General features: G+C 35.9%; 1 protein-coding gene across 1 annotated transcript in view; it reads right to left on the reverse strand.

Moving 5' to 3' along the window:
• LOC126811191 (T-complex protein 1 subunit theta) overlaps positions 1-27,793 on the reverse strand; it is a 230,372-nt gene that overhangs the window by 98,270 nt on the left and 104,309 nt on the right. Inside the window, exons 6-9 of the mRNA XM_050536755.2 lie at positions 20,379-20,440; positions 19,344-19,481; positions 15,296-15,367; positions 5,882-6,055 (exon numbers count right to left, since the gene is read on the reverse strand). Coding sequence (XP_050392712.2) covers positions 5,882-6,055; positions 15,296-15,367; positions 19,344-19,481; positions 20,379-20,440 — 446 coding nt within the window. The remainder of the gene's footprint in view (positions 1-5,881; positions 6,056-15,295; positions 15,368-19,343; positions 19,482-20,378; positions 20,441-27,793) is intronic.

Raw genomic sequence — 27,793 nt, forward strand, 5'->3', positions numbered from 1 at the left:
TTACATTTCAAGTTTCAACAAAATCGGATAAAAATTGTGACCTCCATTATGGCGGTGTATCGGGTTCAAAATGCAATCTAGAGTAAAAAGCAGAAAGTCAACAGTAAAAAGTAGAAAATCTGAAGCAAATGGGGAAATTTTTGATCTCAAAGGGTGAAAACCTATAAATTTATGTACTTAGTCTGCAGAAACCTCAAGCTTTTCAACTTTTAATCGCCTTAATTCTACTTTCATGGACATAATTTCTACTTTCTACTATCAACTTTTGACTTTCCACTTCAGATTTTCTACTCACGATTTTCAAACGCAGATTTTCTCCAATATTATGGTGGCTGATAGTGGCCATGTAATTTTTCGCCATTTTCATAACCCGACATAACAGTATTAATGAGAGCATACATCAAAATAGACTTGGATATAGAGACTTTTGGCAAGCGTAAATTCCTGGTCCGTATCGCATATCCGTATGGATTTTGTGTGACGTCATCAATGTATGTGTATTTCTCATACGTGATACGGCACACGGATACTGCAGCACGTATCGAACAGCTTTCATACGGAAAGGTCCGTATAACATCGTCGTCTTTTTTACTACTTTTATACGCTGAAATGTTGTGGCATAGCATTTTTATGAATCTATGTGTATCCTAGAACACAAAGGTGTATACTAGTATTTGATGTGATTTTAACCATGATAAAGACGTGTTTTTAATCATTATTTTTTATAAGTTTTTCTCAGAATTTTCATATTTTTCCTGTTTGTCTGCATGCTGATTAATCTACGTGCTAAATTTAGGGAGGTGTAATTCTACCATAAAGGGGTATAAACTTTCTGAAATGAGTGAAACCAAAAATTGCTGTCGAGTCTAGGCATTTGTGGCTAGGCACTTGACTAGCACTGATGGTGATTTGGGTAGATAACCGCCATCATGGTGTAAGAGAACTAAGCTCAGCTCCTCAAACTTACGCGGCGCGAGAGTGAGAGTGAGAAATGGGGTTTAACGTCCACTCGACACAAACTAGGTCATTTCGGGACTAACATATGGTTTAATTTTATTTCAATAATTCGCTTGCGCGTAGGGGTCTTTTTAGTAGTGGGAGGAAACCGGAGGACCCGGAGAAAACCCACGAGGTTGGACAGGCGACCCTACTCCTTGTCACGTACAACCGGGGATTACGCGGCGCGAACATCTGTCAAAACTCAAAAACTACACTGACGCAACGTATCACGTATACGATACGCGATATGGATGTGAAAGATTCCGCTTGCCAAAAGTCTCAATATTCAAGTCTACTTTGATGTATGCTCTCACTAATAATGTCCTTATGTTGTGTTGTCGAGTTATAAAATGGCGAAAAATTACATGGCCACTATCAGCCACCATAGTATTGGAGAAAATCTGCGTTAGAAAATCGTGAGTAGAAAATCTGAAGTGGAAAGTAGAAAGTAGAAAGCGGAAAGTTGAAAGTCAAAATTTGATAGTACAAAGGAGAAATTTTGTCCATAAAAGTAGAATTATGGCGATCAAAAGTTGAAAAGCTTGAGGTTTCTGCAGACTAAGTACATAAATTTATAGGTTTTCACCCTTTTAGATAACCAGCGGCTGCCAGACAGGATACGCCCACATTTTCGAGAAATGGATAGAGAACAAGCTAAGAAGAAAGTGATTTTTCCTACAATCAAGGGCCATAATTCAGGAAATTACAATTCGATATGCGCAAATATCGAAAGGAACCGAATTCTTTCAAGTTTCAACAAAATCGGATAACAATTGTGACTTCTATAGGGTCCACAACTTTGATATACCATATTTTTACGCTATTTGAGAATGAAGGGCGGCCATTTTATCTGTCAGTTTTGGGCCGATTTTCACGAAATTCGAACTCAGTCATGTTTAGGGTGTAACGGTGATATAATAATACGTTTTTTTAAATCGGATAAAAATTATGACCTCTATAGGGTCCACAAGCTAAAAACGCGTATTTTCGTACAATCAGGGGCCATAATTCAGGAAGTTACGGTCCGATATATCAAATATAAAAAGGAACCGAGATCTTTGGGTTATAAACTTACATTTCAAGTTTCAACAAAATCGGATAAAAATTGTGACCTCTATAGGATCCACAACCTTGATATACCATATTTTTCGCTATTTGAGAACGAACGGCGGCCATTTTGTCTGTCAATTTTGGGCTGATTTTCTCGAAATTCTAACTCAACCTTCCTTAGGGTGTAACAGTGATATAATAATACGGTTTTTTAAATCGGAGAAAAATTATGACCTCTATAGCGCCCACAAGCTAAAAACGCGATTTTTCATACAATCAGGGGCCATAATTCAGGAAGTTACAGTCCGATATGCGCGAATATAGAAGAGAATCGAGATCTTTGGGTTATAAACTTACATTTCAATTTTCAACAAAATCGGATAAAAATTGTGACCTCTATAGGGTCCACAACCTTGATATACCATATTTTTACGCTATTTGAGACGAACGGCGGCCATTTTGTCTGTCAATTTTGGGCCGATTTTCACGAAATTCGAATTCGGCCATCCTTAGGGTGTAACGGTGATATAATAATACGTTTTTTTAAATCGGATAAAAATTATGACCTCTATAGGGTCCACAAGGTAAAAACACGATTTTTCGTAAAATCAGGGCCCATAATTCAGGAAGTTACGGTCCGATATGCGCGAATATTGAAAGGAACCGATATAATAATACGTTTTTTTAAATAGGATAAAAATTATGACCTCTATAGGGTCCACAAGCTAAAAACGCGTATTTTCGTACAATCAGGGGCCATAATTCAGGAAGTTACGGTCCGATATATCAAATATCAAAAGGAACCGAGATCTTTGGGTTATAAACTTACATTTCAAGTTTCAACAAAATCGGATAAAAATTGTGACCTCTATAGGGTCCACAACCTTGATATACCATATTTTTCGCTATTTGAGAACGAACGGCGGCCATTTTGTCTGTCAATTTTGGGCTGATTTTCTCGAAATTCTAACTCAACCTACCTTAGGGTGTAACGGTGATATAATAATACGGTTTTTTAAATCGGATAAAAATTATGACCTCTATAGCGCCCACAAGCTAAAAACGCGATTTTTCGTACAATCAGGGGCCATAATTCAGGAAGTTACAATCAGATATGCGCGAATATAGAAGAGAATCGAGATCTTTGGGTTATAAACTTACATTTCAATTTTCAACAAAATCGGATAAAAATTGTGACCTCTATAGGGTCCACAACCTTGATATACCATATTTTTACGCTATTTGAGACGAACGGCGGCCATTTTGTCTGTCAATTTTGGGCCGTTTTATCACGAAATTCGAATTCGGCCATCCTTAGGGTGTAACGGTGATATAATACGTTTTTTTAAATCGGATAAAAATTGTGACCTCTATAGGTCCACAAGCTAAAAACGTGATTTTTCGTACAAACAGGGGCCATAATCCATGAAGTTTCGATCCGATACATGCCAATATCGAAAGCAGCCGAGATCTTTTGGGGATAAACCTATATTTCAAGTTTCGTCGAAATCGGATAAGAATTGTGACCTGTAGAGAGTCCACAAACAATTGTGGACGGACGGACAGGGGCGACGGCATAATACATCCACATGAAAATGTGGGCGTATAAAAATTATGACTTCTATAGGGTCCACAAGCTAAAAACGTGATTTTTAGTACAATCAGGGGCCATAATTCAGGAAGTTATGGTCTGATATGCGCGAATATGGAAAGGAACCGAGATCTTTGGGTTATAATCTTACATTTCAAGTTTCAACAAAATCGGATAAAAATTGTGACTCTATAGGGTTCCCAAGCTAAAAACGTGATTTTTCGTACAAACAGGGGCCATAATCCATGAAGTTTCGATCCGATACATGCCAATATTGAGAGCAGCCGAGATCTTTTGGAGATAAACCTATATTTCAAGTTTCGTCAAAATTGGATAAGAATTGTGGCTTCTAGAGTGTCCGTGGACGGACAGGGGCGACGGCATAATACGTCCACATGAAAATGTGGGCGTATAGAAATAGACAGGACAGTAAAATCGTTTACATTATCGCTCGAGCGATGCCATGTGCCAGGGAGGGGGTCAAAGTTGACGACATACATACGGGTCATTGGTACTACAGCATCGCTATAGTGAAAACTGAAAGGAACACGTGTAGTAAATTAGTAAATGTTAAATAGTCCAACTCATTTCTCATTTGGTGTTTGAAAATCCAAAGGTACACTTTCAAATATTTATGGCATAACTAATCATTTCAAGAATTATGAGTGAGGGGCATTTTGAAATCAACGTGCTTGCAACTGGTCAATAGCCTACGTGGTGTCAAAATACGTGATCTGTCAAAGTACCGGTAAGATGGAGAAATGAAATGCCAAGAATGAATGAATGGAGTTTGTGCTATAATGCAAATAATTTAGACCTGCGTCACAAGTCATCCTGTATAAAAATTGATCAAATGTGAATAAATCTGTTAATGAAATTTGTTAACGTAACCGATATTTCAATTTGCGTAACCAGGAAATCGGTCGCGTGTTTTTGAGCTAGCACAACCGCACGTAACCGATTGGTATCATTCGCGTGAAATTTCGTGGCCTGTAACGCGTTGTGGACCAGGACGTTATTGGCCACGTGTTGATCCAGTAACTGAAACACGTTCCACCAACCTTACAATAGTGGACTGATGACAATTGAAGTATCTGGCAATAGCACGTGTAGACATGCCAGCCCAGGACATTCCCATGGCTTCATTCCGTTGATTTTCAGTAAGTCTTGGCATGTCTAGCTCGATTCCTTCACACGTACAACAACAAATTACGACAGATTGACGTTTCACAGTTCATGTACTGCACATTAAGTTGATAACATGCTTTTAAAGGGCTCACACACAATGCTGCACGTGAATATTGGGAGCATTGTGTGAAAAAAAAGTTCATAGTATTGCATAAAATTATACATACAAAACCACCTAGTAATGAAATATTTGGGAAAAAAAAGTGATGCGTTTTCCATCGCGCTCAGTATATATAGTTTAATGTTTTTTTTAAAAAATATAACCAACATTCAATAAAGGCTAGAAAATGTCATCAAGATAGAATCTTTCTGCCAACAAGAAACATATCTCTATCTCTCGTAATTTCTCGCAAAAACTCTACTTCGGCTTTCATCTAAATGAACCAATCATAAAAATTCTACTTTGAAAGTCCGTAATTATTTTTTTTTTGTCCAATCAATAGATGCCTTTAATTTTATTCCACTATTAGTAACATAGTAATCGCCAGTCATGTGCGAATAGAAACCATGTATTATCTTTGTATTTATCGGACATATTGGAATATAAAAAGGTTCAAATGAATCGAGAACAAAACTTAGAATACTACTCAGGTTAGTCGTGCATTTAGCAACTAATTATTTTACATTAATTGATTTTTTTTTAAGTACATCGGCACAGTATTAGACTAGGATAATAACACTACCGTAACTCAATAAAAGATTACTGCCCGAAATAAATGGAAAAATATTTGTCTTACACTACACCGCTTCGACTTATCTATGAACGGAGGTTGGAAAAACAGTAAAATATGACGATTCGAATTATACCCCGTAAAATCCGGTATTTACCTCAGTCGCAACTGTCTTATAAGGAGATTTTCGAACCCTTCCGTTATCTTTAATATTTTACTTCGACTAATGTACGACATTCTATTGATAGAATTAAATTCACATATAATTTATCACGATAATATTGTTTATCGTGATATTTGATAAATTATCATGATATTTTTTTTTCATTATCGCCCAACCCTATTTCAATTTCATACAATTTTAATATCATCAAATACTTACAATTTTTGGTAAAGCAGTGGCTCCTACACATTTACACAGTCTTCTGAGATCAAACTTAGACATGAGACGAACAACCATTAACTTATATTTGTTACAGTAATGTTGAGCTAGATCTCCTATTTTACCACCAGTAACAATAACATTGATTCCTGTATCAGCAATAGCCTTGATATGCTACAAAAACAAAGATCGGCCACCCATTATGAAAAGATAGCCATGCAAAGCCCAGTAATACACCCAACACAGCAACTATGTCTTAACAACAGCTTATTAAAGGAAAATTTGCATCAATCTTTTTTTCTTGATTTAATTATTTACAATAACCTTTATTCAATCTGTGAATTATATAAACAAATAAAACAAGTGGTTGCCATGCAAGATAGCCACATTTTGCAAGAGATGGACAGAGAACTAGCTAAAAAAATAATTTGATTTTTTTGTACTATCAAGGGGCATAATCCAGGAAGATAGGGTTCAATATGCGTGAATATCAAAAGGAACTGATATCAGTGGGTTATGAACATACATTTCAAGTTTCATCAAAATCGGATAAAAATTGTGACCTCTAGAGGGTCTAGAATCTTCTCATTACATACTTTTACACAATTTGAGTACAAAGAGCGGTCATTGTGTTGGGCAGTTTCATTTCAATTTTCTCGAAATTCTAATTAAATCTTCATTATGGTAGAAAGGGGATATATTTAAAGGGTTTTAAAATTGGAAAAATCAGGGGCCATAATCCAGGAAGTTACGTTCGGATACGCGATTATTAAAAGAAACCAAGATCTTAGTGTGTAATGGTGATATATTCACGTTTTTTTTTAAATCGGATAAAAATTGTGACGTCTACAACAAGCTAAAAAACATGATTTTTCATACAATCAGGGGCCATAATTCAGGAAGTTACTACCCGATATGCCTGAACATCGAAAGGAACCAAGATCTTTGGGTTATAATAGGTGGAAAAGGTGATTTTGAGATTATGATTATACATTTGATTTTATTGGCTTTACAAGTAGATCTCATCATTCTTCTCACAAAACCTTTTACAGATTCAAAATCGGATGAAAATTTTTTCTTTTATGGAGGCTCAAAGTTGCAATTTTTGACTTTTCGCGGAAGAAAGGTTTTTCAACACTTTGAAAAAGTCATTTTTAGTGTGTTTTGTGATGCCATATTTCATTTCATATCAAAACTATCAAAAATGTAGATGTAAATTCATGAAATACAACTTTAAGGCTAATTACGTTTCAATTTTCACATTTGTGTAACAGTTACTCCGATTTCCACATTAACTCCAAAATACATAGGTTTTCTCAAAAATTCCATTTTGTTTAAGTGATTTTGGTCAATTTTTTCATCAAAGATAGGTTGCCAGGTAACGAAACATACGCCCACAGCAGCTAAATCGTCCGGGCAGTCAACAAGAGTTGTCGCATATTTTTACTTTTTTCGGTAATGAAACATTTATAATACACTAAAATCTGATTAAGAGCAACAACTCAGAAAACCAATAGAATTTGTTTGGTTTTTATAAAGTTCTGTCCCATGCTAACGTTTTGTATACAAAACTTTTAATACTGTATCATAAATTTAGCTGCTCCAAGTCATAAAAATTCATTGAAAATCAATATACTTGTTCGTCTCAAGATCTTAAACTCTGTGTATCAATCTGCAGTTAATCGGATATTAACTTTGGCCTCTAGCGCGTCCACAAGATTTTTCAAAGTGATCAAGGGCCGTAACTCTGGCAGTAATTATCAGTAATCTTTGAAAATCAATAGGATTCTTTGCCTCGTGACCTCAAACACTGTGTATAAATTTAAAGTCGATCAGATATTAACTTTAGCCTTTAGAGCATCCACAAGGTTTTTTGAAGTGATCAAGGGCCATAACTCTGGCAGTAATTAACGAAAATCACTGAAAATGAATAGGCTTCATCGTCTTATGACCTTAAAGTTAAACACTGTGTATAAATTTAAAGTCAATGGGATATTAACTTTAGCCTCTAAAGTGTCCACAAGATTTTTCAAAGTAATCAAGGGCCATAACTCTGGCAGTAATTATCGGAAATCGCTGAAAATCAATGGGCTTCTTCGTCTCATGGCCTTAAACACTGTATATAAATTGTAATAATTACACTGATTTCCATAGCAACTGCAAAATACATAGGTTTTCTCAAAAATTCCATTTTGTCAGAGCGATTTTGGTCAATTTTTTCATCAAAAATGGTCTTGTGCATGTTATATCAGAAATATTGAACCTGGTTGTTATGTAATTTATAATGAGTAGCTATCAAGTATGATTAACAAAAAAAAAAAAAAAAGAGTAAAAATATCTATATGCCGTCTCTCAGAAGCGGAATATATGTTCATTTTTGAACAATTTTCTGCGGCACACAATTGTCTATTTTTGGGACATTAATAAAATATGAAGGAATGGACATATACAAGTGAAATTATGGGAATATGTCAAAAAGTTTGTGAATTTTTAAAATTAGATATTTCCAATCTGCCATATATTATCAATTTTGGTTGTCATAGCAACCAAAATGGAAAAAAAGGCAATTTTTGACCATTTTCAACGCTATTTTCCATAACCCAAAAGGTCATCACCACACTTTAAAGTAAGCAGTTTAAAATATTTGAAACCCATGTAATATCAAATGATATGGATTGTGTAAGTTTGAGAAAAATATGAAGAGTTTCGGTTGTTACCATAGCAACGACAGTTATTTTTTTCCAAAAGCATTGTTTTCTAATAATTATGACACCAATACCACGTATTGATAATTGTATTATTTCAAAATCAGAAGCTATTGGGCCAGATTTTAAAAATTAAATACCAGTGGCTGCCAGGCAGGATACGCCCACATTTTCGAGAGATGGATAGAGAACAAGCTAAAAAAGTGATTTTTCATACAATCAAGGGCCATAATTGAGGAAATTACAATTCGATATGCGCAAACATCGAAAGGAACCGAGATCTTTGGGTTATAAACTTACATTTCAAGTTTCAAGAAAATCGCATAAAAATTGTGACCTCTATAGGGTCCACAACCTTGATATACCATATTTTTTTGCTATTTGAGAACGATGGGCGGCCATTTTGTCTGTTTCAAGAAAATAGGATAAAAATTGTGACCTCTATAGGGTCCACAACCTTGATATACCATATTTTTTTGCTATTTGAGAACGAGGGGCGGTCATTTTGTCTGTCAGTTTTTCTACGATTTTCACGAAATTCGAACGCAGCTGTCCTTAGGGTGTAACGGCCATATACTAAAACGTTTGTTCTAAATCGGATAAAAATTATGACCTCTATACAGAGTTTCCGATAACCGGTATTTTCCGGTTTTATACGGGTAAATTTTAACGTATACCGGTAAATTATATTCCCGGCAGTTCATGGGACCGGTAAACAATGATACGGAAAATCATAAACGTCAACAAAATTAACTGCAACTTTATCTTTCCATTCATAACTCATGTCAAAAGTCTTGTGCTGACCGTGGGTGTCGAAAAGTGGTGCTATTTATAGTAACTTCGGTTTGATGGTTTCTTCCGTCTTGAAGATCGCGTCTTAATGTCTGCATGATCTTCACAAAATGGCGCCAAAGTAGACGAATCTTTCGTCCTTTAACGGAGGTGGTGAGACATGTATCAAAAATATCATTATATCTTTGGTGGTTCCAGCAGAGGAAAGACAGGTTTACGTCGGCAAAATTTAATAGTAACTTCGGTTTGATGGTTTCTTCTGTCTTGAAGATCGCTGCTTAATGTCTGCATGATCTTCACAAAATGGCGCCAAAGTAGACGAATCTTTCGTCCTTTAACGGAGGTGGTGAGACATGTATCAAAAATATCATTATATCTTTGGTGGTTCCAGCAGAGGAAAGACGGGTTTAAGTCGGCAAAATTTAATATAAGCCTCTGCGTAATCTTTAAATATCATAGCACCCTAGTTTTTGTGTCACCTTTTAGTTTTTATTCATTCGACGATGATAGACAAACGACACAATGATCACGTGACAACCACAATTGAAATTTCTTGAAAATCATTTTTTTTTTCTTTTTGACTATGTCATAGCCTTTAATAATATCGACAGCCATCTATAATACAAAGCTTCTGTCAGCATGTAGTATAAAGTAAACCAGCGGCTGCCAGGCAGGATACGCCCACATTTTCGAGAGATGGATAGAGAACAAGCTAACAAGAAAGTGATTTTTCCTACTATCAAGGGCCATAATTCAGGAAATTACAATTCAATATGCGCGAATATCGAAAGGAACTGAGATATTTGTGTTATAAACTTACATTTCCAAGTTTCAACAAAAATTGGATAAAAATTGTGACCTCTATAGGGTCCACAACCTTGATATACCACATTTTTACGCTATTTGAGAACGAACGGCGGCCATTTTGTCTGCCAATTTTGAACCGATTGTCACGAAATCCAACCTCAGCCGTCCTTAGGGTGTAACGGTGATATAATTATAGGTTTTTTTAAATAGGATAAAAATTATGACCTCTATAGGGTCCACAAGCTAAAAACGCGATTTTTCGTACAATCAGGGGCCATAATTCAGGAAGTTACGGTCCGATATGCGCGAATATCGAAAGGAATGGAGATCTTTGGGTTATAAACTTACATTTCAAGTTTCAACAAAATCGGATAAAAATTGTGACCTCTATAGGGTCCACAACCTTGATATACCATATTTTTACGCTATTTGAGAACGAACGGCGGCCATTATTATCTGTCAATTTTGAGTCGATTGTCACGAAATTCGACCTCTGCTGTCCTTAGGGTGTAATGGTGATATAATAATACGTTTTTTTAAATTGGATAAAAATTATGACTTCTATAGGGTGCACAAGCTAAAAATGCGATTTTTCGAACAATCAGGGGCCATAGTTCAGGAAGTTATGGTCCGATATGCGCGAATATCGAAAGGAACCGAGATCTTCAGGTTATAAACTTACATTTCAAGTTTCAACAAAATCGGATAAAAATTGTGACCTCTATAGGGTCCACAACCTTGATATACCAATAATACCATATTTTTACGCTATTTGAGAACGAACGGCGGCCATTTTGTCTGTCAATTTTAGGCTGATTTTCCAGAAATTCGAACTCCGTCGTCCTTAGGGTGTACGGTGATATAATAATATGTTTTTTTAAATCAGATAAAAATTATGACCTCTATAGGGTCCACAAGCTAAAAACGCGATTTTTCGTACAATCAGGGGCCATAATTCAGGAAGTTATGGTCCGATATGCGCGAATATCGAAAGGAACCGAAATCTTCGGGTTATAAACTTGCATTTCAAGTTTCAACAAAATCGGATAAAAATTGTGACCTCTATAGGGTCCACAACCTTGATATACCATATTTTTACGCTATTTGAGAACGAAGGGCGGCCATTTTGTCTGTCAGTTTTGGGCCGATTTTCACGAAATTCGAACTCGGCCGTCCTTAGGGTGTAACGGTGATATAATAATTCGTTTTTTTAAATCGGATAAACAATATGACTTCTATAGGGTCCACAAGCTAAAAACGCGATTTTTCGTACCATCGGGGGCCATAATTTAGGAAGTTACGGTCCGATATGCGCAAATATCGAAAGGAACCAAGATCTTTGGGTTATAAACTTATATTTCAAGTTTCAACAAAATCAGATAAAAATTGTGACCTCTATAGGGTCTACAACCTTGATATACCATGTTTTTACGCTATTTGAGAACGAACGGCAGCCATTTTGTCTGTCAATTTTGGGCCGATTTTCACGAAATTCGAACTCAGTCGTCCTTAGGGTGTAACGGTGATATGATAAGTTTTTTTTAAATCGGATAAAAATTATGACCTGTTTAAGGTCCACAAGCTAAAAACGCGATTTTTCGTACAATCAGGGGCCATAATTCAGGAAGTTACGGTCTGATATGCACGAATATCGAAAGCAGCCAACCAAAATTGGTAATATATGGCAGATTGGAAATATCTAATTTTAAAAATTCACAAACTTTTTGACATATTCCCATAATGTATGTCCATTCCTTCATATTAGGTATAGGCAAGCAAATTTTTAAAGTGAATAAAAACACATAATTGCGGTATCAATAGTTTCATTTTGCTAAGATAAAAACATCCTGAAAATTTTAACTGATTATCTCTACTAGTTTGTGAAATATGGCCAGTTACAGGATTTGGGGAACCCACCAACTTTGGACATAGCAAAAATAAGTGGTTTTGACCCCCCATATATCAAAAAGTAAGCTTTTTACACGACTGCAACTTCTTTAACATAGAGTACCTACTGCCTAGTTGGAATAAATGCAAGGAAATGCCTGTGTCTTCACTACTGTTGAACCTTTAAAATGACATTTTTTAGCCACTGCCCATGACAAAATCTGCTTCTGGAGCCATTTGAACCCTCCATAAAATTAATTTTAAGTGTACCGCAGGTTTTTCCTTCCACATATCAGCTGACAATGGCCCCCATAGTAACCCTAATTCTTTTGACAGCCTTGAAAAGGCCCTAAAGAAAGATATCAGACACAGAAAATGATCCCAGCCGAAAAATGCCCGTTTTCATTAGCCCCGTCTCGTATCACATCACCTTTACAGAAATGGATAATATATTTTTGTGTATTTGAGAACTAAAATAAATAATTTCAAAATCCATGCTGTCTTTATTGTATTCATACTAAATTTATCACAGAAACATTTATAAATTCAATTCAAAGTGTGAAAAGAAATATTATCGAAGCCATGTGGTAAAATTTACATATTTATGAGCCTTTCCACCAATCAGGTATGTATATTTCGTCGACTTAGTCACGTGACAAAATATACATACCTGATTGGTGGAAAAGTAAACAGAAAGTAACTCAAGTCACAGGTCGAAAATGAAAACTACCTGTTACTGTTAAAAGACGTTTTCTAAATTCATGAAGACGATAGATAATTCAGAATCCTAGCTTCGCTGAATATGTATTCATATATCTAGCTGACTATGTTGCCAGAATGCTTGAATTCAGCCGTGAAAAAAATTAAAACCAGTGTTTTAACCGAGTGGCGGAGTGCTTTGTTTTTTTGATATATTTTTAAATTACACATCGTCAGAACACGCCAAATAAAAATATAGCGGGAATAGTTTACGGATATGCTTTACATAGTCTTATTCTTAATACGTTTATCAATAAAATCATGATTTTACTTACATATTTCTGCAATTAGAGGGGCCGGAATGTTAAAAACCGAACAGCTATGTGACCAATGACGTCACTAGAGTACGACAGTTTGCATGCTCTTGGCTTGCGCTACCTTGGAACAACAGGCGCCGGAAAAAACATAAAATCTAAAGATCATAACAAACATTTTAGTACCTAGTTTTTCTGTATTATTTTGATGGGTTCTATGCTTATTTTGCTGCTAAATTTGAGGTTTTATAAACTACATAAAATTTTCGATTTTTTTGGCATCCAACGGGCCGGACAATGTGGTATGTGGTAAAAGCTCTACGGACATGCTAGAATATGGTAGCCAATACATTTTTCATTGAGAATTTGCAAGAGAGCGCTTTACGAAACTCTAGAACCCATGCTTTGCAAAAAACCAAAGTTGACATGGATTACGGCCTTTGCGGCTGAAACGAGTCATTTAAAATTCCCTTTTTTTACTGTTTCTCTTGCAATAAATATATAAATAGTGTATCAGTGATAAAGAGTAAGAAAAGACGATTGCAAAGGTGTAATTTATTTCAAAATTGATACGATAGTTATTTAGTGACAATCATGGAAATATGACCATGTTTTCTACTAATTAGCGACAATGTCACACATTCCAGCGCTTTGTCTTAGCTGTTGCCTATACCTATTCATATTTTATTAATGTCCCAAAAACACCCCAAAAATAGACAATTGTGTGCCACGGAAAATTGTTCAAAAATGAACATATATTCAGCTCTTGAGAGACGGCATATAGATATTTTTACTCTCTTTATTTCTGTTAATATTACTTGATAGCTACTGATTTTAAAATGCATAACAACCAGGTTCAATATTTCAGATATAACATGGACAAGACCATTTTTGATGAAAAAATTGACCAAAATCACTTTAACAAAATGGAATTTTTGAGAAAACCTATGTATTTTGGAGTTACTGTGGAAATCGGAGTAACTGTTACACAAATGTGAAAATTGAAACATAATTAGCCTTAAAGTTGTATTTCATGAATTTACATCTACATTTTTGATAGTTTTGATATGAAATGAAATATGGCATCACAAAACACACTAAAAATGACTTTTTCAAAGTGTTGAAAAACCTTTCTTCCGCGAAAAGTCAAAAATTGCAACTTTGAGCCTCCATAAAAGAAAAAATTTTCATCCGATTTTGAATCTGTAAAAGGTTTTGTGAGAAGAATGATGAGATCTACTTGTAAAGCCAATAAAATCAAATGTATAATCATAATCTCAAAATCACCTTTTCCACCTATTATAACCCAAAGATCTTGGTTCCTTTCGATGTTCAGGCATATCGGGTAGTAACTTCCTGAATTATGGCCCCTGATTGTATGAAAAATCATGTTTTTTAGCTTGTTGTAGACGTCACAATTTTTATCCAATTTAAAAAAAACGTGAATATATCACCATTACACACTAAGATCTTGGTTTCTTTTGATAATCGCGTATATCCGAACGTAACTTCCTGGATTATGGCCCCTGATTGTTCGAAAAATCGCATTTTGGCTTGCAGATTCTCTAGAGGTCACAATTTTTTTTCCGATTTTAAAACCCTTTAAATATGTCACCTTTCTACCATAATGAAGATTTAATTAGAATTTCGAGAAAATTGAAATGAAACTGCCCAACACAATGACCGCTCTTTGTACTCAAATTGTGTTAAAGTATGTAATGAGAAGGTTGTGGACCCTCTAGAGGTCACAATTTTTATCCGATTTTAATGAAATTTGAAATGTATGTTCATAACCCACTGATATCAGGGTTATAATCATACATTTCAAGTTTAAAATAAATCAGATAAAAATTGTGACCTCTACAGTGTTCACAAGCTAAAAACGTGATTTTTCGTACAATCAGGGGCCATAATCCATGAAGTTACAGTCCGATACATGCCAATATCGAAAGGAACTGAGATCTTAGGGTGATAAACCTACATTTCAAGTTTCATTGAAATCGGATAAAAATTGTGACCTGTAGACTGTTCACAAATTGTGGACGGACGGACAGGGGCGACGACAATATACGTCCACATGAAAATGTGGGCGTATAAAAACTGTTACCTGTATAATGTCCACAAACAAATTGTGGACGGATGGACGGCATATCACATCTTCATGAAAATGTGGATGTATAATAATTTTCATTGAAAAGCTGACTACCTACCTCTTCAATTTGTATTTCTTCACCTTTACTATAATCGACAAGTTCCTTAGCATTTTTAATAAGAACAGTGCCCTGAAAAATATATTGTCCAATCTAGAGAAAGTTCATTTTGTTTGTTTGTTAAATAATTATGTAACTAAATGACAAACCAGCGGCTGCCAGGCAGAATACACCCACATTTTCGAGAGATGGATAGAGAACAAGCTAAAAAGAAAGTGATTTTTCCTACAGTACAAGTTTTAACAAAATCGGATGAAAATTGTGACCTCTATAGGGTCCACAACCTTGATATACCATATTTTAAAGCTATTTGAGAACGAGGGGCATCCATTTTGTCTGTCAGTTTTGGGCCGATTTTCACGAAATTCGAACTTAGCGTCCTTAGGGTCTAACGGGGATATAATAATACGTTTTTTTAAATCGGATAAAAATTATGACCTCTATAGGGTTCACAAGCTTAAAACGCGATTTATCGTACCATCGGGGGCCATAATTTAGGAAGTTACGGTCCGATATGCGCGAATATCGAAAGGAACCAAGATCTTTGGGTTATGAACTTATATTTCAAGTTTCAACAAAATCAGATAAAAATTGTGACCTCTATAGGGTCTACAACCTTGATATACCATGTTTTTACGCTATTTGAGAACGAACGGCAGCCATTTTGTCTGTCAATTTTGGGCCGATTTTCACGAAATTCGAACTCAATCGTCCTTAGGGTGTAACGGTGATATGATAAGTTTTTTTTAAATCGGATAAAAATTATGACCTCTTTAAGGTCCACAAGCTAAAAACGCGATTTTTCGTACAATCAGGGGCCATAATTCAGGAAGTTACGGTCTGATATGCGTGAATATCGAAAGGATCCGAGATCTTTGGGTTATAAACTTACATTTCAAGTTTAACAGGGGCCATAATCCATGAAGTTTCGATCCGATACATGCCAATATCGAAAGCAGCCGAGATCTTTTGGGGATACACCTACATTTCAAGTTTCGTCGAAATCGGATAAGAATTGTGACCTGTAGAGAGTCCACAAACAATTGTGGACGGACGGGCGAACAGGGGCGACGGCATAATATAATATGAAAATGTGGGCGTATAAAAACGTGATTTTTCGTACAATCAGGGGCCATAATCCATGAAGTTTTGATTCAAAAGCAGCCGAGATCTTTTGGGGATAAACCTATATTTCAAGTTTCGTCAAAATAGGATAAGAATTGTGACCTGTAGAGAGTCCACAAACAATTGTGGACGGACGGATGGACAGGGGCGACGACATAATACGTCCACATGAAAATGTGGGCGTATAAAAATTATGACCTCTATAGCTAAAAACGCGATTTTTTGTACAATCAGGGGCCATAATTCAGGAAGTTACCGTGCGATATGCGCGAATATCGAAAGGAACCAAGATCTTTGGGTTATAAGCATACATTTTAAACCAAATTGGATAAAAATTGTGACCTCTATAGGGTCCACAACCTTGATATACCATATTTTTACGCTATTTGAGAACGAACGGCGGCCATTTTGTATTTCAGTTTGGGCCGATTTTTAAGAAATTCGAACTCAGCCGTCCTTAGGGTTTAACGGTGATATATTAGTACGTTTTTTTTTAAATCGGACAACAATTATGACATTTATAGGTTACACAAGCTAAAAACGTGATTTTTCGTACACGGATAAAAATTGTGACCTCTACAATGTTCACAAGCTAAAAACTTGATTTTTCGTACAATCAGGGGCCATAATCCATGAAGTTAAAGTCTGATACATGCCAATATCGAAAGGAACCGAGATCTTAGGGTGATAAACCTATATTTCAAGTTTCATTAAAATCGGAGAAAAATTGTGACCTGTAGACTGTTCACATAACAATTGTGGACGGACGGACGGACAGGGGCGACGACAATATACGTCCACATGAAAATGTGGGCGTATAAAAATGTGATTTTTTGACCAATCAGGGACCATAATCCAGGAAGTTACGATCCGGTATGCGTGAATATCGAAAGGAACCAAGATCTTTGGGTTATAAACATGCATTTCAAGTTTCATCAAAATCAGATCAAAATTGTGACAAGCTAAAAATGTGATTTTTCTTACAAACAGTGGCCATAATTCGTGAAGTTTCGATACAATATGCGCAAATATCGAAAGCAACCAAAATCTTTGGGTTATAAACATGCATTTCAAGTTCCATCAAAATTAGCACAAAATTGTGACCTCCAGAGGGTCCACAAACTTGATAAACCAGATGTTTACACTATTTGCGTAAGAGGGGCGGCCATTTTGTCTGGCAGTTTTGGTCTGATTTTCACGAAATTCGAACTTAACCTTCATTACGGTTTAACGGTGATATAATCAAATGTTTTTTGAAATCAGATAATTGTGACCTTCACAAGCGAAAAAAGGCGATTTTTCGTACAATCAGGTGCCATAATTCAGGAAGTTACGATCCGATATGCGCAAATATTGAAAGGACCCAAGGTCTTTGGGTTATAAACATGCATTTCAAGTTTCATCAAAATCGGATAAAAAAATTGTGACCTCTAGAGGGTCCACAACCTTGATATACCATATTTTTTACACTATTCGTGTACAAGCGGTGGCCATTTTAACCCCCAGTTTTGGTCCGATTTTCACGAAATTCGAACACAACCAAAATTACGATGTAGCAGTGATGTATTTGAACGTTTTTTTTAAATCGGATAATAAATGTGACCTCTGGAGGGACAACAAGCCAAAAACGCGATTTCTTGAACAATCAGGGGCCATAATTCAGGAAGTTACAATCCGATATGCGCGAATATCGAAAGGAACCAAGAGTTATAAGCAGGATGTAAACAAACGCCTTGAAGGTCATAAATTTTATTACAAATAAATTTTAATGGAAGAACCATCCGCCGATGCACACTTCACAAGGATTGATCCACATTGTGCAGTGTCCATTACATAACGTTTAATATAATTGCAGTCCTCTACGCCAGGGACAATTTGTTTTCACGATGTGGTCGGCTCTATGTTCACCGACTTCGTCAAAACAACTTGGTCTTTCAATACGGAGTGCAGTCTAAAAAAACCACATGACTGTTTTACGTTCAGGGTAACGCACGTGTAATACTACTCGGGTCGTTTCTCCAATGCGAAATCAGTCTACCACGAAATGTAACGCGAGGCACAGAAAGGGATAAATGAAAGAGCAAAAAGTATTTTTCACATTTCGCTTGACACGACTCGATAATGAGTACAATTTTCCACATTTCGCTTTACAATACTCGATAGAAATGTGATGTCAGTGACTTATTAGCACCTTTCCTCGTATCGGTTAAGATCAGGACAGTTTTGGTCGGGGCCGATACAACTCGGAAAGTGTGTAGACCGGAGGCTCAGCGCGGGTGGGGGTGGGGTTGGGTGTCCATCAAATGGGCACAAAACCAGGCCCAACTTTTCTAGAGTAAAATTTTGCGTAGAATACGATGCCGTTTACATTTTTATTGAAAGTGTGATTACTTTCGATCATTTTCAGCTTATTTTCATGATACAAGAATGACCGCGCATTCACTTTCAGTGCAAATGAACCCATTTGACCTTTGACCCCGAATATCTTGAAAACGCCCCAACGACAGACTGATTACCACTCGGCGTCGTATTCTATGCAAAATTTTACTCTAGAAAAGTTGGGTCTGGTTTTGTGCCCATTTGATGCCCCCCCCCCCTCCGCGCTGACTACTACTTAATACACGCCTGTTGGGGGGAAATGACACAATCAATATTCAACTAAACTATAATGCCAACTACACTATTTCCAAACGATTTTTAACGATTATCAAACGATAATTTGAAAGTACACCATATGTATATTTTCTCAGCTTATAAATACCGAAGTACACTGTACCAGATGTACAGTGTTATGATCTAATCAGACAGATCAATAGGTTACCAAATCCCCTGAAATGTTAAACGTCATATATATCTTTGCTTTACTGTAAGTATTTCAACATTTTTACGAGACTCTTTTGAGCCACTTATTTTGTCAACATACTTTTGTCTCAGTCTGCATAATATCAAATGGACAAGAAAAGGCTACTATTTTACAATTCGACACTTTGGTGACTTCCCCATCAATTTCTCTCTTAAACACCATTCCTTGGATTACCTCGCTTTGTGTAATTCCTGCACCCTTAAACAAAACAAAAATATGAGTTTAGATCATGTAAGTTGGTCTACAATGTTCATATAATGCAAACTATATTCACTTTAATTTTCTACACAACAACTAAATCATTTTTAACTTGTTCACTGCCCAGGCCTTTTCAGATACTTAAGACGTTAATTGCTCAGGTTTTTTGAGTTTTCCGACCTTCTGTAATGACTTTTTAATGAAACAAATAATTATTGAAATTATCATTTAAAACCATATGTTGAATTCTGTCATTCTAAAGAATATACACGTGCACAATAAGCCAAAATTATAGTGTAAAGAAAAAGAAAAACAAAACAAAGGTCATTTATTGATACATTTATTCACGTCCTATTTCCATTTGTAACATCGGTAAAATATTTACTTCCTTCGAACACCCATCAATTATTGCTGACATTCATTTGTTACTAACCAGCGGCTAACAATTGTGGATGGACGGACGAACAGGGGAGACGACAATATAAAAACCAGCGGCTGCCAGGCAGGATGCGCCCACATTTTGCAAGAGATGGATAGAGAACAAACTAAAAACAAACGCAATTTTTGTACAATTAGGGGCAATAATCCAGAAAGTTATGGTCTGAAATGCACAAATATCAAAAGGGAATCGAGATCTTTGGAATATAAAGATATGTTTTAAGTTTCATCAAAATCAGATAAAAATTGTAACCTCTAGTGGGTCTACAACCATTGTAATACATACTTTTACACAATTTGCGTACAAAGAGCGGCTATTTTGTTGGACAGTTTCATTTCAATCTTTCATGAATTCGATCGGGTCCTGCTGGCTTACAACTTTTCTTGTTGAATCTTAAACACTGGACCCATATATATGCACTATCAAAAGCAATAAAACCTTATTTCCATGAAACTTACCAGAACTTTACAAACTCTGACATTATCCACATTAAAACTAATTTTTTGTGGTAAAATTGATACTGAAATAACATAATTAAAAGTTAGATATTACATACAATAACATTAAAGATAAATTATGGAAGATTAGATAAAGAGCTGGCAGTTCTCACTATAATAAATAACCAGCGGCTGCCAGGCAGGATACGCTCACATTTTGCAAGAGATGGATAGAGAACAAGCTAAAAACAAAACAGATTTTTTTTATTCAATCAGGGGCCAAGCTAAAAAGTTATTGTCTTTGGCTGCCTCTCGACTCTAAACCGCCTGTAAACACCCGGTACTAACCACATTCGTATTTCGCTTTTTTATCGGAAATCACGCTCTCGTAGTCAGCGAGACGGGACTTCAACTTCCTTTGTTTATTAGCTATAAATTGGTGCGTCACATGAACAAGCTTTATATTCACTTTTATCGAGATATTTTGATTTTAAAATCAGCGATCTTCGAAAAATATTTTTCTAGTAATGGCTGCCTATATTACTAATAAGGATTTTAATGATAATTTCATTAATTCTGATGAAGAATTTGATGGCTTTACTGCGGCAGACATCGAAAACACTGGACGACCACGTGGAAACACGGAATCCGATGTTGACATTTCTTCCGAAAGTGACGGCAATTGCGATGAAGAATTTTATAAGACCAAAGACTTGGTTTGGAAAGAGGATAATTTTGACCCCGTTGTCCCATACGAATTTGTAGGCGATTCTGGGCCTACAAATAACTTAAGGCCGTCGTTCGCACTTCATATATTGAATTTCATAATAAAAATCGTTTTTGAGGTTTCATGAATTTCTGTCACCTACACTATCTAAGAACACATCAGTCATTTTTTTCAAAAAATTCATGTATATTTCGACAAAATTTGGTTCTGAATGATCTCTCTCTCCTTTCTATTTCACTCAATTTCCATAAAAATTATTGATATAAGTTTAAAAACAATAGGCACTTCACACGCGAAATACTTGGCTTCCGAATTGTAAACATCCGCCATGTTTGATACCGTTATAAAGCTTGGGATTTCCCGTATTGAAAGGAAATGACGTTTTCTGGGGTGCCTTGAAACATTTCCCTCACATAGAGATAAAAATAGCATGCCATCCTATACCTGTCAGAAATGGTTTTGAATACCTAATATGGTTATTTTTAGACCACGTTATTTGATTGGTAAGTCAGGAAGGTCGGGTGTTGGTTTGTCCAATCAGAAACCAGCAACCCTCCAGGTCAGGCCATCACGCAGGCGCATTAAGTCAATGCCCTAGATATCTGTCATCGTGGCTATCACTATATTATTGATCACTTACGTGACTGTTTATCAATATTTCTACAGAATTTCATATAAGATAGGTTGCCAGGCAACGAAACATACGCCCACAGATGCTAAATCGTCCGAGCGGTCGACAAGGGTTGTCGCATATTTATTCCTTTGTAGGTAATTAGGGGTCTTTACAAGACAGTTCCATACAGATCAGATTATAATTTTTGCTGTTTGAGGATTCACAAGGTTCTACAAATTTGAAACAAGGGTCTCAACTCTGGAAGTAATCTACAGAAATTGTTGAAATTTGACAGGCTTTTTCGTTTCACAAATTTAAATGATGCATATAAATTTCATACATATCGGATGATAACTTTCATCAATCGAGCATTAACATGGTTGAACAAAGTAAAACAAGGGCAATAACTCTAGAATTAATAAACGGAAATTGCTGAAATTCAATAGGATTCTTCTCTTTACTAATTTAAATGACACATGTAAATTTCATACAGATCGGCAGATAACTTTTGATGTTAGAGCATTCACAAAGTTCAATAAAATGAAACAAGGGCCATAACTCTAGACGTAATAAACAGAAATTGCTGAAATTCAATAAGCTTCTTTGTTTCACACATTTAAATAATGCATATAAATTTCAGAAAGATCAAATGATAACATTTGGCGTTAGAGCATTCACAAGGTTAAACAAGGGCCATAACTCTAGAAGTAACAAACGGAAATTATTGAAAATTAAATAGGCTTCTTCGTTTTACTAATTTAATTAATGCATATAAATTTCAGAAAGATAGGATGATAACTTTTGGGGTTAGAGCCTTCACAAGGTTTAATAAAGTGAAACAAGGGCCATAACTCTAGAAGTAATATATGAAAATTGCTGAAATTCAAAAGGCTTCTTTGTTTCCCTAATTTAAATATTGCATATAAATTTCACAAAGATCGGATGTTAACTTTTGGCATTAGAGCGTTCACAGGGTTCAACAAAGTGAAACAGGGGCCATAACTCTAGACGTTATAAACGGAAATTATTGAAATTAAATAGGCTTCTTCATCTCACTAATGTAAACAACATATATCGATTTTAAAACAATTGGATAATAACTTTTGGCGTTAGAGCGTTCACAAGAAATTGTGGACGATGGACGGGGGGCGACGGCAATATACGTCCACATTTCTATGTGGGCGTATAAAAATGCCTTTGAAAAAATTTACATCATTAAATAAGTTTGGTAGACGTCGTCGGAGAACATCTACAGTGTCACAAGGAAGGCCAAATGACACAGTTTCATTCATAAATAATAATATACTGAATGATGATGAAAATTCGTCTGCCAGTGCTATTGCTAGATCTACACCTAGTACCAGTTCAGGTAGTAATACTATTAATAGTTCAGGTGTAAATTTATACACGGCAACGAATTTAAATATAAATAATAATCAGGTTGATAATAATATTGTTATATTGCCTACTGCCAAAAAATTTAGTCACTTTGATTTTGATACCAGTTCATCTGTAGATGATGTTTCTACTAGTAGTACTATAACTAGGTCTATGCATGGTTCATTTGGATTCAGGATTGTAAGCACTGACTTCTTGCAGTCCTTAATTTCAAACTTATGCTGTCCTACATGTCACAGCAGTTATGTGGTTTTATATGAGGATAATTTTATTGGCCTTTCAAGCATATTTAATTTATATTGCAGTATTTGCGAGCAATCGCTGGGGAAAGCACCCACTTCCCCTAAAACTGAAAAGAAGGTTGATGCTATATCGCACCTAGTAAAAACACAAAAAGGGGGGGGGGGAGCTACCAATAGCTAAATGAACAGACATTCTAACGTATTTGTAGACAGGAATTAAAAAGCCTAACCACGCCTTGACATGATCGGAGAAAGGTCGCTTTCTGGATATTATTCAGAGCAGAGAAATATGGCGACGGACCTGCCAACAAAGATGTTTAATTCCTTAGAGGAAGCAGGACGACAATTCCTGCTCTGCTGAATAAGGCCATGTTAAATTGATTCCTTGTTTCTCCTCGCCCGTGCGCTTAGGTCGAGGACCCGAAAATCGTGCGCTTACGTTTTTAACACAAAAAAAAATATTCAAAAAATTACGTTAATAACATCTAAATAAAATTCGACCAAACATCAGAAGTCAATTCTCGTTTATTCCTCATTACGAACTAAATAAGTGCAGGGGGACCGCACTACATGCAAAACAAAAATCTACAAGATAAACCTGCGGACAATACAGAAAATAAGCATTGCACCGAATAAACAAATATCAAATCAAGTGAATGGATCCGGTTGATAATACACATGTAGGGGCCCGCATACTATAGAATAAGTTACCCTGTATTTGATTGGATGAATTCCACAAAATGGCACCTGTAGCAGTCATTTCGGCTAATGAGAAAGCATATTATAAACTGTAAGACAGTCGCTAATATTCAACCGCGAACCTGAATAATCAATATTTTCATTGGCTAAAATTATAACACATCATTATTATTTAAGTATTAACCAATCATATCTTGTGTAATTAATAACGCACGTCTTACAAAATGGTGAGCTATGCCGGGACATAGGTAAATTCACGTACCGGTCAGCCTAATTTATTGATGTTCAAGGAAATAAGTGGTCCTGTTCGTTCGTTTCTGGAGTTTAACGAACGAACGGGACCACTATTTATTTCCTTGAACATCAATAAATTAGGCCGACCGGTACGCGAATACCTTATCTCGACTCGACTTTGGTGGGTATTCCCAGCACTTTCACGTTCGATGATATTGTCGAAACCATCTATAACTCAACAAGGGAATCAAATTTTGTCTAACTGGAATGTTTCCATTGTATTGTAACACAAGAATACGGAAAATTTATATCAAAATATGGTTATTTCATTTTTTAAAAAGTTAAACAAAGAAGCCACTTGTTACCAAATATTAGTTTGTTGTTAAATTTATTCAATAAATATTATCTGTGTTTTTATTCTAACCAATAATATAACTAGATTATTTATAATATTAAAAATGGTACACAACCCTCAGACTATATAGGTATTATGCCAGACCACTTTGTGTTTTGAAACCCACTTTGTGTTGTGTTTACCGCACTACCGCACATGATTGCCAGAGTGGGGGCAGGAGAAACAAGGAATCAATTCAACATGGCCTAATCTAATCACAATTCCAATTGCTGGGACCATTCTATAGAAAATTCTGCTGCGATAGCTATTCTGACAAAAAAATTAGTCTGGTGTAGTGGCTATTCTGCCGAATATTTCTACTGTGGATGGATAATCTCATGAAATTCCTGATATAATGGATATTCTAAAGAAAAATGGTGCTGTTGGAACCAATCTATAGAAAATCCTACTGTGAGAACCAAGCTGAAAAGCCATTCTGGTGTAATGGCTATTGTGAAGAAAATTCTGGTGTAATGGATATTGTGACGAAAATTCTGGTGTAATGGCTATTGTGATGATTTTTCTTTGCTGTGGTGGATAATCTAACGACAATTCCTGCTTTACTGAATAATCTAATCACAATTCCAATTGCTGGGACCATTCTATAGAAAATTCTGTGGCGATAGGCCTACATAGGGCCTAAGATAAACTACTTTTCAAGGCCAACCCTGTTTTATTTGTCTCTTTTCACCGGGACTCTTTTAGTTTTTAACTGCCTGTTTTATGAAATAATCTTTCATTTAGTATAAAATAGTATACATCTTTATATTCTTTTAAAAAAAAACTTAACACGTTTATTTAAACAGGATTTAACTGACACTGTATGCGACTGATAATATGTCCATAATTTTGCTTGTTGGTTTGTTTTGTTTTGTTTTTTTTATATATGGTTACATTGCCAGTTTGTAAAGTGCCCCTGAACACGGTATATGAAAGGGTGCACTATAAATATGCTGTAATAGTAATAAATATGCTGTAAAAGTAATAAATAATAGTAATAAATATGCTGTTATATTAATAAATATGCTGTAATAGTAATAAATATGCTGTGATAGTAATCTATAGAAAATATTACTGTTGGGACCAACCTATGGAACATCCTGCTGTGAGGGCCAATCTGAACTAATATAAATCAGTACAGAAAAATCCCGCTGGAGATTAATCTGAGCAAAATCCCTGCCGTGAGGGATAACCTAAAAAAAATCTTGTTGTTGGGACCAATGAAGAAATTCCTGCTGTGACACGAATCTAAATACAAAATCGTGTCTTGGGGCCAATCAAAATTTAAAAAAAATCCTGCTGCTGTGAGAGCCAATCTACGATATAAATACAGTGTTTGTGGGTGGGGGGTGTATAGAATATTTATTTCTTTCGTCACTTTTTTGTGTATATTGGGGGCAGGATTAATGGCGTTATGGGTGACAAATTGTCAAAGTTAGCAATATAAATAAGGCTATATTAGTTTATTTTTCTTCTTTAAACTCCTGGCCTGGAAAAGCAGGTAAACGGGTTTTAACATTTATGTAGTAGTAAATGTGGTCTGCCCCCAGTTGTTCAAATTATTTCCCTTGACATTTCGAAGGTGAAGACTGACAGCTGTCAATCATTCTGGTCTAGTGGCTATGATGCCTGTCACTTTGTATTGGCTACGAAAGAGTGTTAACCTGAAAAGAAGGGTGCTTCTCTCGTCAACAGGAGACCTGTTCTCGCCATGAAGGAGATGGGGCTTGGGAAGAGCTCTCTTGACACATTTGCCAAAGTCATGGATTTTCCATGTTCTTTGGAGAAAGAAGCTTTTAGTAAACATACTAAAGCCATAGGGGAAGCTAGCCTCTCCACCCTTGACCATCATCTTGAAGATGTGAAACAAAAAATACATCTTGCATATGGTCAATCTGATCCTTGTATAGCTCATGATAAATTTTAAAATATTGCTGTTTCCAGTGACGGCACATGGCATAAAAGAGGATTCTGTTCTCATTATGGAGTAGTGGCTATTGTTGATTTATTAACAAAATTTAGTTATCGATTCTGAGGTTATGTCAAACTTCTGCACATTATGTTTCCAAAACAAAATGGACATATCTTCCAAGGAATATGTAACTTGGTATACTGCTCACAGACCAGTCTGCCAAATAAATCATCATGGCTCCGCAAAGAGCATGGAAAATGCTGCCACCTTGAAAATGTTTGAAAGATCAATTGAGAAATTTGGTTTTAAATACACAACACTTTTAAATGATGGCGATAGCTCAGTTTTCATTCAGTTGTGCAAACTGAATGAAAATAATGGACCGTATGGCGCTGAATATCCAGTCAAAAATGAGGACTGCATTAACCATGTAAGTAAGCGAAGCGAATGAGGAACAATTTGGAAAATATTGTCCAAAAAAATAAAACCAAAGGTTGCCCAATCGATAGTAAGGGAAAACTTACTAAGGAAAGAGTAGTTGCCATGCAAAATTATTACGGTAGAGCCATAAAGGATCATGTACACGATTTGTCCGGTATGATAAATGGCACATGGTCAATATTTTTTCATTATCTCAAGGATGGTAAGCCACATCAAAATCACTGTCCAAAGGGCAGTGATTCATGGTGTTGGTATAACAGTCAGATCGCAGATGGTATTGCAGTTCCTGTAAGAGGTGAGCATACAACACCACTTCCTTTATATGTACTGGAAGAAATCAAGCCAGTCTTAGAGAGGTTATGTTCACCTCAGCTTCTAAAGAGGTGTTCACGGGGTGGCACACAGAATAACAATGAATGCTTAAACTCTGTGATTTGGACAAGGACCCCCAAACACAAGAACGCTTCACTAATATCTATTCAAAATGCTGTGGCTAGAGGAATTTTAGAATTCAATAAGGGGTCAACCACTATAATTGATATTATGGATAGGGCTTCGCTCAGTCCTGGCCCTAATGCAAAACGTTTTTGCAAAAAAAAGGACAACCAGCGACTTAAAAAATCTGCTCATGAATCTTCTGAAAGATTAAAAAATATCAGAAAACAAATAGAAAAAGAATCCCCGTCGAAAATCAATTGAAAATAAAAAGAAAGAAGGCAAAACGTATGGAGCTGGCATGAGTTAAAAAGTAACCTACATGCACAAACAATTATAGA

The sequence above is a fragment of the Patella vulgata genome, chromosome 2 (assembly GCF_932274485.2).
Source record: "Patella vulgata chromosome 2, xgPatVulg1.2, whole genome shotgun sequence".
Classification (NCBI taxonomy): Eukaryota; Metazoa; Mollusca; class Gastropoda; family Patellidae; genus Patella; species Patella vulgata.